The following is an 18,404-nucleotide window of genomic DNA, read 5'->3' on the forward strand; positions in this document are numbered from 1 at the left end:
CTAACCACACTCAGTTTAAGGTAGCAGCTGAAACTCAGGGGCTCCATGTATGAAAATTAACATCTGAACACGTGTCAAGTTGAAACCGTAATAACGATAGATTTTTTTGCTCTCGTATGACAAATAAGTGCAATCAACGTATTCCAACGATTTCAATAAGTATTTCTTTCCAAGTGTTCCTTGAAGGACTTCTGCCAGAATTTCTTCGGACAAAGTAAATTCTTATTTTACCTTCAAAGATATGTATTACGATTTATCTATCAGTTACTTCAAAAGCTTCTACAAAAATTCCTCTAAGGTTAACTTCAAAACTTTTTTAGGTATTGCTTCAGAAATGATTTTAAGCATTGGTTTAGGAATACTTACAATGATTCCTTCAGGAAACACCTCCAAGTATTTCTTTAAGAATTTCTTCTAACATTTATCAAGGAAACCTTCAGGAAATCCTTCAATGACTTTTTTTGGGAATTTATTAAAGCATTCCTTTAGAAATATCTCTTCAGATTCCTCATAAAGCCATTCATGGATTATGTCATGAAGTCCTTTACCGAATCCTTCAGTTGAACCAGTTGCAGAAAGGAATTTCTCCAAGCATTCTTTAATAGATTTTTCTAAGAAAGAATCTTGCAGAAGTTCGTCATGGAAAATACCTTTGATGAAATTCTGAGATCATGCTTGGAGCCATACCTGAATAGATCCTTGGAGATTTTCAAAAGGAATTTCGGAGGAATTCCCAAAGGAATCCTTGTAGAAATGCTTTTAGAAATTTTCGGAGGAATTTGAAAAGGAATCTTTGAAGAAACTTCTGGATTAATTCTAAGCTCTATTCGAAAAAATACATTGGGTTGGTTTTGGAGGTATTTTTTTATTACACTCTTGAAGGATTACTACAGTGATGTAAAGTAGTACTAGAAGAAGAAGAAGTACTACGAGGAATTACTTAAAGGAACTCTGAAGACATTTCGAAAGCAAAGGGATTTTTGGAAGAATTAATTATGGAATGCCTAGATAATTTCTCAAAAAATCCATGGCGGAAACCACAAAGAATTCCTCTCAAATTTTTTGGTGCAAATAAAATATATATATATATATATAAGAATTTTTTATAGATTTCCTTGGAAAAAATACTGCAGGAAACTTTGGGAAAATTTCTGTAAGACCGCCTGAGGAAATTTGTGCAGGAATCCTTTGGAGATGAATGTGTTCACTCTTGTTGGATTATCTGAAAGAAACCTCTGAGAAATCCCTGAAAAAATCCTTGGAAAAAAGTTTAAATCTTTACTGAAATTTCTTTAAAAAAATCTTGTACTTAAAAAAAGAGAACTTGAAAAATCTCCAAAGGAATCTTTGGACATTTCCCTGCAGGTATAACTGAAGAAATGCTTGAACTAATCCGTAAGAAATTCTTGTAAGGACTTCGAGAAAAACCGTAACATTGCAAAAATAGCTCTTGAAGAAAATTTAAAAAAAAATCTTGAAGGTATTCCGGAGGCATTCCTCTGGAAAATTGCAGAAGGGATTATGTGGAGTGGCCCCAAAGGAATCGTTAATTGAAATCTTTCAACAGCAATCTTCGAAGGAATTCTTGGTGGAATTTGTAGAGAAGTCCTTGGAGTAATCTATCTACCTTTACATGTATATACAAATGAATTTCTGTCTGTCTGTCTGTCTGTCTAACCCTTATGGATGCGAAAACTACTCAACCGATGTGCGTGGGTACTTTTGGGACCGGGGAAGGCTCTTAGCATAGTGTGAGAATTCTCCTATTTCTGGAAAGGAAGGCTCCTATACAGATGAAGTTGCGGGAGACTTCTCTAGGAAGATGTTTGACAAAAAACACAGTAGGCAGGCAGTCATCGTTTGCCGGGACAGCTAGTTCCTAAATAAATCGTAATAGATATCCAAAAAAAAATACTTGGAGTTACTCATTTGGAACAAATTCTTATTGAAATGTTTAGAAAAAAATCTTAAAGATTTCGTGAAGAAATTTCGGAGGAAATTTGTGCTATAGCTAAAGCAATATTTAAAGGTATCAAAAGAAAATTTCCTCATGGAAAACTTGGAAGAATACCAAAAGAATTCCTGTAGAATTTCTTAGATGAATTTATGTGAGAATTCTTGAAAGAATTCTACCACTTTTTTGAATTTCTGAAGTATTTCTTCGGAAATTTATTTTAGATCTGTTTCATGAATTACTTTGAAAATCCGTGCAGCAATTGGTTAAGGACTAATTTAAAAAAAAAAATTTTGGAAAGTCTTTCGGCAAATACTCTGGAAAATTTCCTTCGAAAAATGCGTAGGTAATTCCTTTTGTATTTTTGTATTTTCATCCCACTCAAAACAAAGGAATGAGGCGCTTTTTGTTTTGTTTCTTATTTTTGTATTTTTGTTAGAAGTGAGCACGAATTTGTTTTCGAATAGAAATGATTTGGAAGGGTCTCCAGTTAGCCTAGTGGTGTTAAGGCTATGGATCGCCAATCCGAAGACGGCGGGTTCGATTCCCGTTCCAGTCGGAAAAATTTTCGACTCCCTGGGCATAGTGTATCATTGTGCTTACTTCACAATATACATATTCATGCAATAGCAGGCAAAGAAAGCCCTTCAATTAATAACTGTGTAATAGTGCTCAAAGATCACTTCACAAAGTTGAAGCGAGGCAGGCGAAGTCCCAGTGGGGACGTAGAGCCATAAAGAAGAGGAAGAAGTTAAGTGGGCTGGTCACGACCGGCCCAAGCAACACACCACATGTTATACAGGGTGTTTGGTTCCGGGTTTTGGATATTTTCAGGGCTGATAGGTCTTGATGAGAGATGAAAAAGTTCCCATGGAACATAGGGTCGGAAATCACTGCTAAGTGAGTTAATCACATTTTAAGTTTTTAATTTTTGGTTATCTTTGAAGTCCTATATCTACTAAACTATCAATCGTACAAACTTTCTCAGCGCACGAATTGAAAGCTAATTACTTCTACTTTCTTAGTCTCTTGGACGTAAACTTTGTAAAAATAGTTTAAAAGGCCTTAAATTGAAAAATAATGCAAATTTGGTCGAAAAAATCGACTCTTTTTCGGACATTTTTGATGATTTAAATATGAAAATAAAGCTTTTGTTAAAAAAGTTCTTCTACAAAACATGCACGAACTTGTTCCCTAAAAATGTTTCTTTGACACCAAAACTCTATCTTTTGTAGTTAAGCCAAAAAATGTTTTTGAAAATAACGTTCCAAATTGCATTAACTTCATGCCAAAACAATGGTCATCACCCTATCCGTCGTGCGTTCGTGTGCTGTTGCTCCATGGCATGAGGACGACTACTGCTGCTGGCTTGGCTGCTGGTGATGTCATTGTATACAGAAAACGAGCTCGCTCTTTGTCGCGTCACATCTCCGCCTGTGGAATCATTCGAGGCGGAGTTTGGATTTGCGCATACTAAGGCCAGTAGTACACAGGGTCAAATATTTGACAAGGAAAGAACTCAAGAAACAACATCAGTTTGACGCTAATGAAAATTTGATCGAGTCAAACAAGATGTTTGAGCATTGGTTTCTTTTCGGACAAATATTTGACCCTGTGTACTAGCAGCTTAAGTGTGACGTGCAGTTAACTTGTTTTTCGACGGAGCGAAAGGAAAGCGCCGACGAAAGTGTATTTACAAGAGCAACCATTTAAATCCTTCGCACTCGTAGCTCTGCTGCGGTGCTGTTCAGATGGGGGGGTCTGTGCGTGCGGTCATTTAGAGCATGCACTTATTTGATGCATTTCATTTTTTTTGTATGATGTGCAAGGATGATGATTCTTCTAATTTCTTGCATAACACTCCCTCTGGGACAGAGCCTGTTTCTCAGCTCAGTTGTAAAACATACAGCAATAAATTCCTTTGGAACCAATCATGGTCGTCCTTGGGAAATTATACCTTTGGGGAATCCAATCAACAAGTTGACCATTTTAGGAGATATTGGGGATTTTTAAGGAACATTGGGGATATTTAGGCGATATTGGGGAGGGTAAAGGGAACTTAGGAATCATGGCCGTCCTTGGGAAATGATACCTTTGGGGAATCCAATCAACAAGTTGACCATTTTAGGAGATATTGGGGATTTTTAAGGAACATTGGGGATATTTAGGCGATATTGGGGAGGGTAAAGGGAACTTAGGAATCATGGCCGTCCTTGGGAAATTATACCTTTGGGGAATCCAATCAACAAGTTGACCATTTTAGGAGAAGTTGGGGATTCTTAAGGGACATTGGGGATATTTAGGCGATATTGGGGAATCCAATCAACAAGTTGACCATTTTAGGAGATATTGGGGATTCTTAAGGGACATTGGGGATATTTAGGCGATATTGGGGAGGGTAAAGGGAACTTAGGAATCATGGCCGTCCTTGGGAAATGATACCTTTGGGGAATCTAATCAACAAATTGGCCATTTTAGGAGAAGTTGGGGATTCTTAAGGGACATTGGGGATTTTAAGGAGATATTAGGGATTTTTAAGGAACATTGGGGATATTTAGGAGATATTGGGGCGGGTAAAGAGAACTTAGGAATAATGGGGGTCCTTGGGATATGATACCTTTGGGGAATCTAATCAACAAGTCGGACATTTTTGGAGAAGTTGGGAATTATTAAGGAACATTGTGGATTTTTAGGAGATATTGGGGATTTGTAAGGAACATTGGGGATTCTCAAGGGACATTGGGATTTTTTAGGAGATATTGGGAAGGGGAAAAGGGAACTTAAGAATCATGGGGGTCCTTGGGAAGTGATACCTTTGGGGAATCTAATCAACAAGTTGGCCATTTAAGGAGAAGTTGGGGATTCTTAAGGGACATTGGGGATATTTAGGCGATATTGGGGAATCCAATCAACAAGTTGACCATTTTAGGAGATATTGGGGATTCTTAAGGGACATTGGGGATATTTAGGCGATATTGGGGAGGGTAAAGGGAACTTAGGAATCATGGCCGTCCATGGGAAATGATACCTTTGAGGAATCTAATCGACAAGTCGGACATTTTAGTAGAAGTTGGGGATTCTTAAGGGACATTGGGGATTTTAAGGAGATATTGGAGATTTTTAAGGAACATTGGGGATTTTAAGGAGATATTGGGGAGGGTAAAGGGAACTTAGGAATCATGGCCGTCCTTGGGAAATGATACCTTTGGGGAATCTAATCAACAAATTGGCCATTTTAGGAGAAGTTGGGGATTCTTAAGGGACATTGGGGATTTTTAGGCGATATTGGGGATTTTTAAGGAACATTGGGGATATTTAGGCGATATTGGAGAGGGTAAAGGGAAATTAGGAATCATGGCCGTCCTTGGGAAATGATACCTTTGGGGAATCTAATCGACAAGTCGGACATTTTAGGAGAAGTTGGGGATTCTTATGGAACATTGGGGATTTTAAGGAGATATTGGGGATTTGAAAGGAATATTGGGGATTCTCAAGGGACATTGGGATTTTTAGGAGATATTGGGAAGGGGAAAAGGGAACTTAAGAATCATGGGGGTCCTTGGGAAGTGATACCTTTGGGGAATCTAATCAACAAATTGACCATTTTAGGAGAAGTTGGGGATTCTTAAGGGACATTGGGGATATTTAGGCGATATTGGGGATTTTTAAGGAACATTGGGGATATTTAGGCGATATTGGGGAGGGTAAAGGGAACTTAGGAATCATGGCCGTCCTTGGGAAATGATACCTTTGGGGAATCTAATCAACAAATTGGCCATTTTAGGAGAAGTTGGGGATTCTTAAGGGACATTGGGGATATTTAGGCGATATTGGGGATTTTTAAGGAACATTGGGGATATTTAGGCGATATTGGGGCGGGTAAAGGGAACTTAGGAATCATGGCCGTCCTTGGGAAATGATTTCTTTGGGGAATCTAATCGACAAGTCGGACATTTTAGTAGAAGTTGGGGATTCTTAAGGGACATTGGGGATTTTTAAGGAACATTGGGGATTTTAAGGAGATATTGGGGAGGGTAAAGGGAACTTAGGAATCATGGCCGTCCTTGGGAAATGATACCTTTGGGGAATCTAATCAACAAATTGGCCATTTTAGGAGAAGTTGGGGATTCTTAAGGGACATTGGGGATTTTTAGGCGATATTGGGGATTTTTAAGGAACATTGGGGATATTTAGGCGATATTGGGGAGGGTAAAGGGAACTTAGGAATCATGGCCGTCCTTGGGAAATGATACCTTTGGGGAATCTAATCGACAAGTCGGACATTTTAGGAGAAGTTGGGGATTCTTATGGAACATTGGGGATTTAAGGAGATATTGGGGATTTGTAAGGAACATTGGGGATTCTCAAGGGACATTGGGATTTTTAGGAGATATTGGGAAGGGGAAAAGGGAACTTAAGAATCATGGGGGTCCTTGGGAAGTGATACCTTTGGGGAATCTAATCAACAAGTTGGCCATTTTAGGAGAAGCTGGGGATTCTTAAGGGACGTTGGGGATTTTTAGGCAATATTGGTGTTTTTTTAACGAACATTGGGGATTTTAAGGAGATATTGGGGCGGATAAAGGGAACTTAGGAATCATGGGGGTCCTTGAAATTTGATACCTTTGGGGAATCTAATCAACAAGTTGGCCATTTAAGGAGAAGTTGGGGATTCTTAAGGGACATTGGGGATTTTTAGGAGATATTGGGGCTTCTTAAGGAACATTGGGAATTTTTAAGGTACATTGGGGATTTTTAGGAGATATTGGGGCGGGTAAAGAGAACTTAGGAATCATGGGGGTCCTTGGGAAATGATACCTTTGGGGAATCTAATCAACAAGTCGGACATTTTAGGAGAAGTTGGGGATTCTTAAGGAACATTGGAGATTTTTAGGAGATATTGGGGATTTTTGAGGAACATTGGGGATTTTAAGGAGATGTTGGGGCGGGTAAAGAGAACTCAGGAATCATGGCGGTCCTCGGGAAATGATACCTTTGGGGAATCTAATCGACAAGTCGGACATTTTAGGAGAAGTTAGGGATTCTTAAGGAACATTGGGAATTTTTAGGAGATATTGGGGATTTTAAGGAACATTGAGGATTTTAAAGTAACATTGGGGATTTTTAGGAGACATTGGAAAGGGGAAAAGGGAACTTAAGAATCATGGGGGTCCTTGGGATATGATACCTTTGGGGAATCTAATCAACAAGTTGGACATTTTAGGAGAAGTTGGGGATTCTTAAGGAACATTGGGGATTTTAAGGAGATACTGGGGATTTTTAAGGAACATTGGAGATTTTTAAGGAGCATTGGGGAATTTTAGGAGATATTGGGGATTTTTAAGGAACATTGGGGATTTTTAAGGAACATTGGGGATTTTTAGGAGATATTGGGAAGGGGAAAAGGGAACTTAGGAATAATGGGGGTCCTTGGGATACGATACCTTTGGGGAATCTAATCAACAAGTGGGCCATTTTAGGAGAAGTTGGGGATTCTCAAGGGACATTGGGGATTTTTAGGCGATATTGGGGAATCTGATCAACAAGTTGACCATTTTAGGAGAAGTTGGGGATTCTTAAGAAACATTGGGGATTTTTATCAGATATTGGGGATTTTTAAGGAACATTGGGGATTTTTAAGGAACATTGGGAATTGTTAGGAGATATTGGGAAGGGGAAAAGGGAACTTAAGAATCATGGCCGTTCTTGGGAAATGATACCTTCGGGGAATCTTATCGACAAGTTCGACATTTTAGGAGAAGTTCGGGATTCTTAAGAACATTGGGGATTTTTAGGAGATATTGGGGATTTTTAAGGAACATTGGAGATTTTTAAGAAACATTGGGGAATTTAAGGAGATATTGGGGAAGGGTAAAGGGAACTTAGGAATCATGGGGGTCCTTGGGAAATGATACCTTTGGGGAATCTAATCAACAAGTTGGTCATTTTAGGAGAAGTTCGGGATTCTTAAGAAACATTGGGTATTTTTAGGAGATATTGGGGCGGGTAAAGAGAACTTAGGAATCATGGGGGTCCTTGAGAAATGATACCTTTGGGGAATCGAATCAACAAGTTGGACATTTTAGAAGAAGTTGGGGATTATTAAGGAACATTGGGGATTTTAAGAAGATATTGGGGATTTTTAAGAAACATTGGGGATTCTCAAGGTACATTGGGGATTTTTAGGAGATATTGGGTATTTTTAAGGAACATTGGGGATTTTTAGGAGATATTGGGGCGGGTTAAGGGAACTTAGGAATCATAAGGGTCCTTGGGAAATGATACCTTTGGGGAATCTAATCAACATGTTGGCCATTTTAGGAGATATTGGGTATTTTCAACTTGTTGATTAGATTCCCCACTATCGCCAAAAAATCCCCAATGTCCCTTAAGAATCCCCAACTTCTCCTAAAATGGCCAACTTGTTGATTAGATTCCCCAAAGGTATCATTTCCCAAGGACCCCCATGATTCCTAAGTTCCCTTTACCCTACCCAATATCGCCTCAAAATCCCCAATGTCCCTTAAGAATCCCCAACTTCTCCTAAAATGTCCAACTTGTTGATTAGATTCCCCAGAGGTATCATATCCCAAGGACCCCCATGATGCCTAAGTTCCCTTTACCCGCCCCAATATCTCCTAAAAATACCCAATGTTTCTTAAGAATCCCGAACTTCTCCTAAAATGGCCAACTTGTTGATTAGATTCCCCAAAGGTATCATTTCCCAAGGACCCCCATGATTCCTAAGTTCCCTTTACCCTCCCCAATATCTCCTTAAAATCCCCAATGTTCCTTAAAAATCCCCAATATCTCCTTAAAATCCCCAATGTTCCATAAGAATCCCCAACTTCTCCTAAAATGTCCGACTTGTCGATTAGATTCCCCAAAGGTATAATTTCCCAAGGACGGCCATGATTCCTAAGTTCCCTTTACCCTCCCCAATATCGCTTAAATATCCCCAATGTTCCTTAAAAAGCCCCAATATCTCCTAAAAATCCCCAATGTCCCTTAAGAATCCCCAACTTCTCCTTAAGTGGCCAACTTGTTGATTAGATTCCCCAAAGGTATCAAATCCCAAAGACTCCCATGATTCCTAAGTTCCCTTTATCCGCCCCAATATCTCCTAAAATCCCCAATGTTCCTTAAAAACCCCCAATATTGCCTTAAAATCCCCAATGTCCCTTAAGAATCCCCAACTTCTCCTAAAATGGCCAACTTGTTGATTAGATTCCCCAAAGGTATCACTTCCCAAGGACCCCCATGATTCTTAAGTTCCCTTTTCCCCTTCCCAATATCTCCCAAAAATCCCAATGTCCCTTGAGAATCCCCAATGTTCCTTACAAATCCCCAATATCTCCTAAAAATCCCCAATGTTCCTTAAGAATCCCCAACTTCTCCAAAAATGTCCGATTTGTTGATTAGATTCCCCAAAGGTATCATATCCCAAGGACTCCCATGATTCCTAAGTTCTCTTTACCCTCCCCAATATCGCCTAAATATCCCCAATGTTCCTTAAAAATCCCTAATATTTCCTTAAAGTCCCCAATGTCCCTTAAGAATCCCCAACTTCTCCTAAAATGTCCGACTTGTCGATTAGATTCCCCAAAGGTATCATTTCCCAAGGACGGCCATGATTCCTAAGTTCCCTTTACCCTCCCCAATATCTCCTTAAAATCCCTAATGTTCCTTAAAAATCCCCAATATCGCCTAAAAATCCCCAATGTCCCATAAGAATCCCCAACTTCTCCTAAAATGGCCAATTTGTTGATTAGATTCCCCAAAGGTATCATTTCCCAAGGACGGCCATGATTCCTAAGTTCCCTTTACCCTCCCCAATATCGCCTAAATATCCCCAATGTCCCTTAAGAATCCCCAATATCTCCTAAAATGGTCAACTTGTTGATTGGATTCCCCAATATCGCCTAAATATCCCCAATGTCCCTTAAGAATCCCCAATATCTCCTAAAATGGCCAACTTGTTGATTAGATTCCCCAAAGGTATCACTTCCCAAGGACCCCCATGATTCTTAAGTTCCCTTTTCCCCTTCCCAATATCTCCTAAAAAATCCCAATGTCCCTTGAGAATCCCCAATGTTCCTTACAAATCCCCAATATCTCCTAAAAATCCCCCATGTTCCTTAAGAATCCCCAACTTCTCCAAAAATGTCCGACTTGTTGATTAGATTCCCCAAAGGTATCATATCCCAAGGACCCCCATGATTCCTAAGTCCTCTTTACCCACCCCAATATCTCCTAAAAATCCCCAATGTTCCTTAAAAATCTCCAATATCTCCTTAAAATCCCCAATGTTCCATAAGAATCCCCAACTTCTCCTAAAATGTCCGACTTGTCGATTAGATTCCCCAAAGGTATCATTTCCCAAGGACGGCCATGATTCTTAAGTTCCCTTTACCCTTCCCAATATCTCCTAAAAATCCCCAATGTTCCTTAAAAATCCCCAATATCTCCTTAAAATCCCCAATGTTCCATAAGAATCCCCAACTTCTCCTAAAATGTCCGATTTGTCGATTAGATTTCCCAAAGGTATCATTTCCCAAGGACGGCCATGATTCCTAAGTTCCCTTTACCCTCCCCAATATCGCCTAAATATCCCCAATGTTCCTTAAAAATCCCCAATATCTCCTAAAATGGTCAACTTGTTGATTGGATTCCCCAAAGGTATCATTTCCCAAGGACGGCCATGATTCCTAAGTTCCCTTTACCCTCCCCAATATCGCCTAAATATCCCCAATGTTCCTTAAAAATCCCCAATATCTCCTAAAATGGTCAACTTGTTGATTGGATTCCCCAAAGGTATCATTTCCCAAGGACGGCCATGATTCCTAAGTTCCCTTTACCCTCCCCAATATCGCCTAAATATCCCCAATGTTCCTTAAAAATCCCCAATATCTCCTAAAATGGTCAACTTGTTGATTGGATTCCCCAAAGGTATAATTTCCCAAGGACGACCATGATTGGTTCCAAAGGAATTTATTGCTGTATGTTTTACAACTGAGCTGAGAAACAGGCTCTGTCCCAGAGGGAGTGTTATGCAAGAAATTAGAAGAATCATCATCCTTGCACATCATACAAAAAAAATGAAATGCATCAAATAAGTGCATGCTCTAAATGACCGCACGCACAGACCCCCCCATCTGAACAGCACCGCAGCAGAGCTACGAGTGCGAAGGATTTAAATGGTTGCTCTTGTAAATACACTTTCGTCGGCGCTTTCCTTTCGCTCCGTCGAAAAACAAGTTAACTGCACGTCACACTTAAGCTGCTAGTACACAGGGTCAAATATTTGTCCGAAAAGAAACCAATGCTCAAACATCTTGTTTGACTCGATCAAATTTTCATTAGCGTCAAACTGATGTTGTTTCTTGAGTTCTTTCCTTGTCAAATATTTGACCCTGTGTACTACTGGCCTTAGTATGCGCAAATCCAAACTCCGCCTAGAATGATTCCACAGGCGGAGATGTGACGCGACAAAGAGCGAGCTCGTTTTCTGTATACAATGACATCACCAGCAGCCAAGCCAGCAGCAGTAGTCGTCCTCATGCCATGGAGCAACAGCACACGAACGCACGACGGATAGGGTGATGACCATTGTTTTGGCATGAAGTTAATGCAATTTGGAACGTTATTTTCAAAAACATTTTTTGGCTTAACTACAAAAGATAGAGTTTTGGTGTCAAAGAAACATTTTTAGGGAACAAGTTCGTGCATGTTTTGTAGAAGAACTTTTTTAACAAAAGCTTTATTTTCATATTTAAATCATCAAAAATGTCCGAAAAAGAGTCGATTTTTTCGACCAAATTTGCATTATTTTTCAATTTAAGGCCTTTTAAACTATTTTTACAAAGTTTACGTCCAAGAGACTAAGAAAGTAGAAGTAATTAGCTTTCAATTCGTGCGCTGAGAAAGTTTGAACGATTGATAGTTTAGTAGATATAGGACTTCAAAGATAACCAAAAATTAAAAACTTAAAATGTGATTAACTCACTTAGCAGTGATTTCCGACCCTATGTTCCATGGGAACTTTTTCATCTCTCATCAAGACCTATCAGCCCTGAAAATATCCAAAACCCGGAACCAAACACCCTGTATAAGAGTCATTGCGATTTGCAGCGCAAGATTTGATTGTATAGCAGTTACTGAGACTTACTTAAGACACAACTTGCGCTTTTGTGACTATTATATGACATGTGTGTTGCTTAGGCGTAGTGAGAATGCCGGAATGAAGAATTACGAAAACTATATTCAGCAGGGAACTTGTTAGTGGTCGTATGCTGGCTGCGCGCAGTTGAAGAAGTCCTGAGAACCCTACAAGTTTACGAAAACTGGAGAAACATCGCCAAAGGCAAACGGTGCTCTACTATACTCTGGGCGCTGAGTAAAGTTACTTTGTGGTCAACAAAGTATCAATGTAAGATAGGTAAAAATATAGAGTTGAAGTGTTTTTTTTTTGCTTAACCGTTTATTTAAAGGCTCAAACATAACCTGGCATAACGAAGCCGATTTCGTTTGAATTTTCATTTACGATGTTACGTTTTTCACTTAATAACTACGTTAGCTTTGGGAACCGTAAAACTTGAAGTTTGGACGAGACTAGGGAAAACAAAGATGTTTAAGAAAATGATAGGATATAGGTTTTCGTTGACATTCAATGGTTATTCTAGGGACGGAATTCGGTAAGAAAAAGATATTTAGAGTATATAGCTCACATTTTCTAGAGTACCGTTTCAAAAAATCGTTCAACCGTTATGGCTGAAAATGCATCATGATGGTTGTTCAGTCATTAGTCCAAATGAACAAAACTGAGTTAATAGTCGCTACTCAGATCTCTGTGAAGATTCACAGAGATTTGCTCCACTGCTTAACATAAATTTAGAAAAGAGTATTTACTCAACTTTATTAATATGGCCTATTGTCAACATCGGGATGCATTTTCAGTTAAATCCGTTTAACGTTTTTCTAAATGGTTCTCTAGAAAATTTGAGCTCTTCACCCCAAATACCTTAAGTGCTATGAATAAAAATGAGTATTTACTCAAGGCTAACCTGACTTGATCAAAGTAAACTGTTTTTTAAGCATTTACTCAAATCCGTTTGAATAAAGTTGTACTTTACTCAAAGTAAGTTCGAATTTCGAACATAGCATTTGCTTTGTCAAAACTGGTGTTTACGTTTTGGGTTTCAGGTGAAAATCAGTAAATTTTGAAGGAGTATCTGAGGATGGTAGAACGTATATCCGGATTCAGCCAAAAGTAGGGAGAATCTGGAACAATCTACAGCCGTTTTACTATGCTAGTGATTCCTCCTGAGGTTAATTTTTCGACTTCCTATGAACTATTCTACGAGACCCTCCATGGAAGCAGTACATGGGATTCCTACAGAATTTGTTCCTAGGTTTCCGCCAGGAGTTTTTCCAGAGATTTCTCCTATAGTTGTTTATGGAATTCCTCCAGATCTATCCAAAAGTTGTTCCTGGGATCTCCTCCAGCAGCTGTTCATTCTTGGATTTCTTGTGATAGTTGCTTCTGGAATTTCTACAAGAACTCCTGGGATTCCTCTGGGAATTCCTCCAGGAGATCCTTCTGGGATTCCTCCAGGAGTTCCTCATGGGATTCCTCCAAGAGTTTTTCCTGGGGTATCTGCAGGAGCTCCTCCTGGGATTCCTGCAGGAGTTCCTCCTGGGATTTCTTCAGGAGTTCCTCCTGGGGTTCCATCAGAAGTTCCTCCTGGGATTCCTGTAGGAGTTTTCCCTGGGGTTCCTATAGGAGTTCCTCTTGGGATTCCTCCAGAAGTTCCTCCTAGGATTTCTCCTGGAGTTCCCTCTGGGATTCCTCCAGGAGTTCCTCCTGGAATTCCTTCAGGAGTAGCTCCTAGGATTGTTCCAGGAGTTCCTCATGAGATTCCTCCGAAAGTTCCTCCTGGGATATCTTCAGGAGTTCATCCTGGGATTCCTGTAGGAGTTCCTCTTGGGATTTCTCCAGGAGTTCCTTCTGGGGTTCCTCCTGGTGTTCCATCAGAAGTTCCTCCTGGGATTCCTCCTGAGATTCCTCCAGGAGTTCCTCAAGGAGTTCCTCCTGGGATATCTCCAGGAGCTCCTCCTGGGATTCCTGTAGGAGTTCCTCCTGGGATTCCTGTAGGATTTCCTCCTGGGATTCCTCCAGGAGTTTCTCCTGGGATATTTCCAGAAGCTCCTCCTGGGATTCCTGTAGGAGTTCCTCCTGGGATTCCTCCAAGATTTCCTTCTGGGGTTCCTTCAGAAGTTCCTCCTGGGGTTCCATCAGAAGTTCTTCCTGGGATTCCTCCAGGAGTTCCTCGTGGGATTCCTCCAGGAGTTCCTCCTGGGATTCCTCCAGGAGTTCCTCCTGAGATTCCTCCAGGAGTTTCTCCTGGGATATTTCCAGAAGCTCCTCCTGGGATTCCTGTAGGAGTTCCTCCTGGGATTCCTCCAAGATTTCCTTCTGGGATTCCTCCAGGAGTTCCTCCTGGGATTCCTCCAGGAGTTCCTCCTGGGATTCCTCCAGGAGTTCCTCCTGGGATTCCTCCAGGAGTTCCTCCTGGGATTCCTCCAGGAGTTCCTCCTAGGATTCCTCCAGGAGTTCCTCCTGGGATTCCTCCAGGAGTTCCTCCTGGGATTCCTCCAGGAGTTCCTCCTGGGATTCCTCCAGGAGTTCCTCCTGGGATTCCTCCAGGAGTTCCTCCTGGGATTCCTCCAGGAGTTCCTCCTGGGATTCCTCCAGGAGTTCCTCCTGGAATTCCTTCCGAGAGTTCCTCCTGACAGGCCTTTATGATAGCGATATTTTGCTTTTCCTGTCATTGATGTTTTCCGATCAGCAACACGGGAGCGAAATGAAATAGGTACTCACACTCGCACGCAGCGTGCTGAAAGCGTGAGTTGACAGGGCTAAATTTCCATTCAATTTTCTGTAGTTGAGTGTCACTCTCACAAGCCACCACTTGAGACGAATGGCCTGTCAGCGTTAGTAGTGTGTGGATGATGGGGAATTGAGTTCTTTAGGGGTATCCGGATTATTTCATAATCGAATTCTCCGCCCAAAAATTAGTCGAAATCCTAAAATTTCATAATTTTTGGAGTCCGGAAATTATTTTTAAATGCATTTAAAGTTTGTATGGGGAATTTTTTTGTTCGGGTCGAACTGTCACTTTATCGATTGAACTGTCATTCTATCCACGAAAATTAAAACTGTTTTGTTTATTTAACCATGAATACAAAGGTACTCGAATCCGATAAAATCACGTTATACTTCACTAAACAACCCAATTGACCTTGTTGGGTCGCTCACGAATGGAGCTATCGGACTCTGTCAGTTCTCACATCAAGGAACTGAAAACGACCGCCGCAGTTATTCATTTTCGGCTGAAAAACAAGCACTGAGACTGATATTTAGCAGGCCTGACTGCAACAACTTACTGCAGCAAGTGAACTTCTATGCTCCCAGTAGAACTCTACGTCACCGTGCTTTGCTTCACATTCCATTCCATCGTACAACGTATGGTAGCAGTAGCCCTCTGATCTCGTGCTGCCGACTTTTCAACAACGCGACCACTTCTTTTGATTTTAGTAAGCAAAACAACTTTTAAACATAGGTTAAGAACATAAGAAAAAAGATACTATCTCAAACACGATTACTTTTGCCTAATAAAGTAGTAGGTTTGCTATAATATTGCCGAAGACAGAGTTTTGTTTATTCGAGTGAGTTATTTTATACAGCCACTACTCATGCGGGGACATACATGACCCCTCCGGCCCAAAGAGTTTACCAAGAATTCTTGCAGAATAATAGGTTAAAGTTTCTCTGACCTTTTCACTTCTCCAAAGAAAGTAAAGGCATTCAAAAACTCCTGAAGAGTAGGAATAGTTGCGATTTTAGACGGAAATTCCATCAACAACTTCACAAAGATGCTCAAGAAATTCCGGAATCAATAATCCTAAAATTATACAATGCTTGTTTTGATACAACCGTAAATTACGAAAGTAGGCAATTCTAAATGTTTTCACTAAAACAAGTTTATAACGTTTCCGGAATAATTGAATCCGGTAGAACTTCATTCTGGATTTCTACCGAAACTGCTATACAACTTGTTCCAAAAATTATTTTAGGATTCCAAGTAGAATTCCGTTCACTGGCGTAGCCAGGGGGGGGGGGGGGTAAGGGTTAAACTAACGCCCCCCCCCCCCCCCCCAAGGGCCAAAATTTGTGGAACAAATTTTCAGTATAAAGCGCTGTGCGACGAAAAAATTTTTCGGCTGCGCCGCTATTTTCAAACTACGAATACAATTGCTCATTACTGTTTATAAAATGTAAGCGTCAAATCAAAAAAAGGTATCATTAGCCGTTGAAAACCCCTCCCAGAGACAATTTCTGGCTACGCCACTGATTCCGTTGTTTGTTTCAGAGACGCTTCAACCAATTTCAGTCATTTTGGTCTGAAAATTACGTTCAATCATCTTGGAGGTCCATTCAATTTATTACATGTTAGAACATTAATCAATTCTATTCAAAATATGCAAGTAAAAAAGTAAGAAGTTATTTTGTGTTAGTTAACATCTGAGTATGTACCAGGAGCAGACTTCCGTATTCAGTTGGGTGTTTGGGCACGATTTTGTGTCGTAGGTAGTATATTTGTTTTTCTGTCGTGAACTTATAGTTTTCTATAGGCCTTTTCAGCTGACAGGTTCGTGTCAGTGCCTCGTGCCACTGTTTACAACCGCCGAACAAAGGCGCAAACGCTAAACTGTCATGTTCATAGGAGAACTGTCAAAGGCCCGAAAAATCAGCTGATTTAAGACGTCAAATGAAAAGGCCCATTTTGTTTTTTTTTTGAACAAATTCTGCCATATTTTGTCAGATTTTTTTTTTCTAGAATGATGTTTTTTTGTGTTATCCTAATACTAGATGTTGTGGAATTAAAAATCAATTTATAAATAACTAATTTTTTTTAAATGATCTTTTTTTAACTGTTTGAAATTTCTTATGAAACAATGCAGTTATAAATAGAATATTTCTGAAATGGTAAAGTTCCTAATGAAATTAAGCTGTTTTAAAAGTACTTTGATGTTCGCCAAGTATAACTAAAAATGCTTCATTTGTTTGAAGAATTACTGAAGTGTCTATGCTGAAACACTTGCAAATATATTCCTGAAATGATGATTATTTCATGAAATCCCACATCACATCCATACCAAACGTAACCAATTTCTATTATTCACCTAAAAAAACTTTCAACTCCATATATTGGATAAACTCTCACCTTAGCCAGCACAGATGGTCGCTTTCCGTCGCCGCTCAGCCGTCGCAGCCAGGTGTTTTTGTGGATCTCTCGAAAGAGCGCCCCTCGCGGTTCCATCATTCATTCACCGTAACCGCGTCTGCCTGCCTGCCTGCCTAAATCCACAAACCGCACACCGTCGAAGCTGAGCTCAGCTCGGCTAGGTCTAGAGGTAGGCAGGTATAGTGCACCACTATTCACCACAATAATAATGTGTACCAAACCAACCAAGACGATGACGACGACTTTCGTTGCTTTCGTTGCGGTTCCAATCTTCAGCAGCCGAAACAGCTGTCGTCTTCTCTTCAACAGTAGTGCCAGCAGCAGCCGTTATTTTCAGCCGACGATGCTGATCGAACCCACCACCGAAACCGATAACAAAGTGGACGTTTTTTTGCTTCACAAACTCACTACTGGTAGCACAACTTGGCGAGCCCCGTACAAGATACCACATATCGCCCCCGGAACTTCTTCATTCAATAACGGTGGCAAGCTCTTCACTGTGCTGCGATCGATCACTCTTCTTCGGCTTTTCGATTGATTTTCAATTGATGCTCAATTGATATTTGACTGACTTTCAATTGACTTTCTCCAATAGCACTTTACCTTTTCATTATCATTTCATCGTTATGATCACTTCAATCTTCATTCATCGATCACTTACGCCGTCGAAAACCTACGTAAATTAATTCCGGTCAAACTCCACTCCCGCAAGGGCTTCTTGTAAATCCAAACGGTGCTCACTGAAACTCGCGCGCGCACGCGTCCGACCCGGTCGAAAGATCTACTTCAAGTGAGCGACGAGCGACGGCGACTACCACGATCGCCTCACTATTCGCGTTCGGTCATTCGGCGTTCGGCGGGCGACCGTGAACGGGAACCTAACAGTGAGGTGATCGAACTTTAAGATTTGGCCATCCGCGCGCATCCGTCCGTGGGTTTTGCGCGCTGTTTTGGTCGCCTTTGTCCACGGTTCGCGGTGTTTGCGTTTCTTCTGATTTTTTCGTGTCGTTTGTGATCTCTTCCGCACAACCGGCCCAAAGATTGCACCACCGCCGTATACCCGATGCGCGGATATTAGCAATAGTGATCGCAGCACGGTGCTTCGTTTGGAGTTATTATCGAAAAAGAAAGTGCACCTCCAG

At 40.6% G+C, this 18,404-nt stretch overlaps 1 protein-coding gene across 2 annotated transcripts in view; it reads right to left on the reverse strand.

Moving 5' to 3' along the window:
- Window positions 1-18,404, reverse strand: part of LOC109397232 (serine-rich adhesin for platelets) — a 120,557-nt gene that overhangs the window by 86,944 nt on the left and 15,209 nt on the right. For both annotated transcript variants that reach the window (XM_062846820.1, XM_029859956.2), the window contains one exon: window positions 17,242-17,935. In XM_062846820.1, coding sequence (XP_062702804.1) covers window positions 17,242-17,340 — 99 coding nt within the window. In that variant the 5' untranslated portion in view covers window positions 17,341-17,935. The remainder of the gene's footprint in view (window positions 1-17,241; window positions 17,936-18,404) is intronic.

The sequence above is a fragment of the Aedes albopictus genome, chromosome 1 (genome assembly GCF_035046485.1).
Source record: "Aedes albopictus strain Foshan chromosome 1, AalbF5, whole genome shotgun sequence".
In the NCBI taxonomy this organism is placed as follows: domain Eukaryota; kingdom Metazoa; phylum Arthropoda; class Insecta; order Diptera; family Culicidae; genus Aedes; species Aedes albopictus.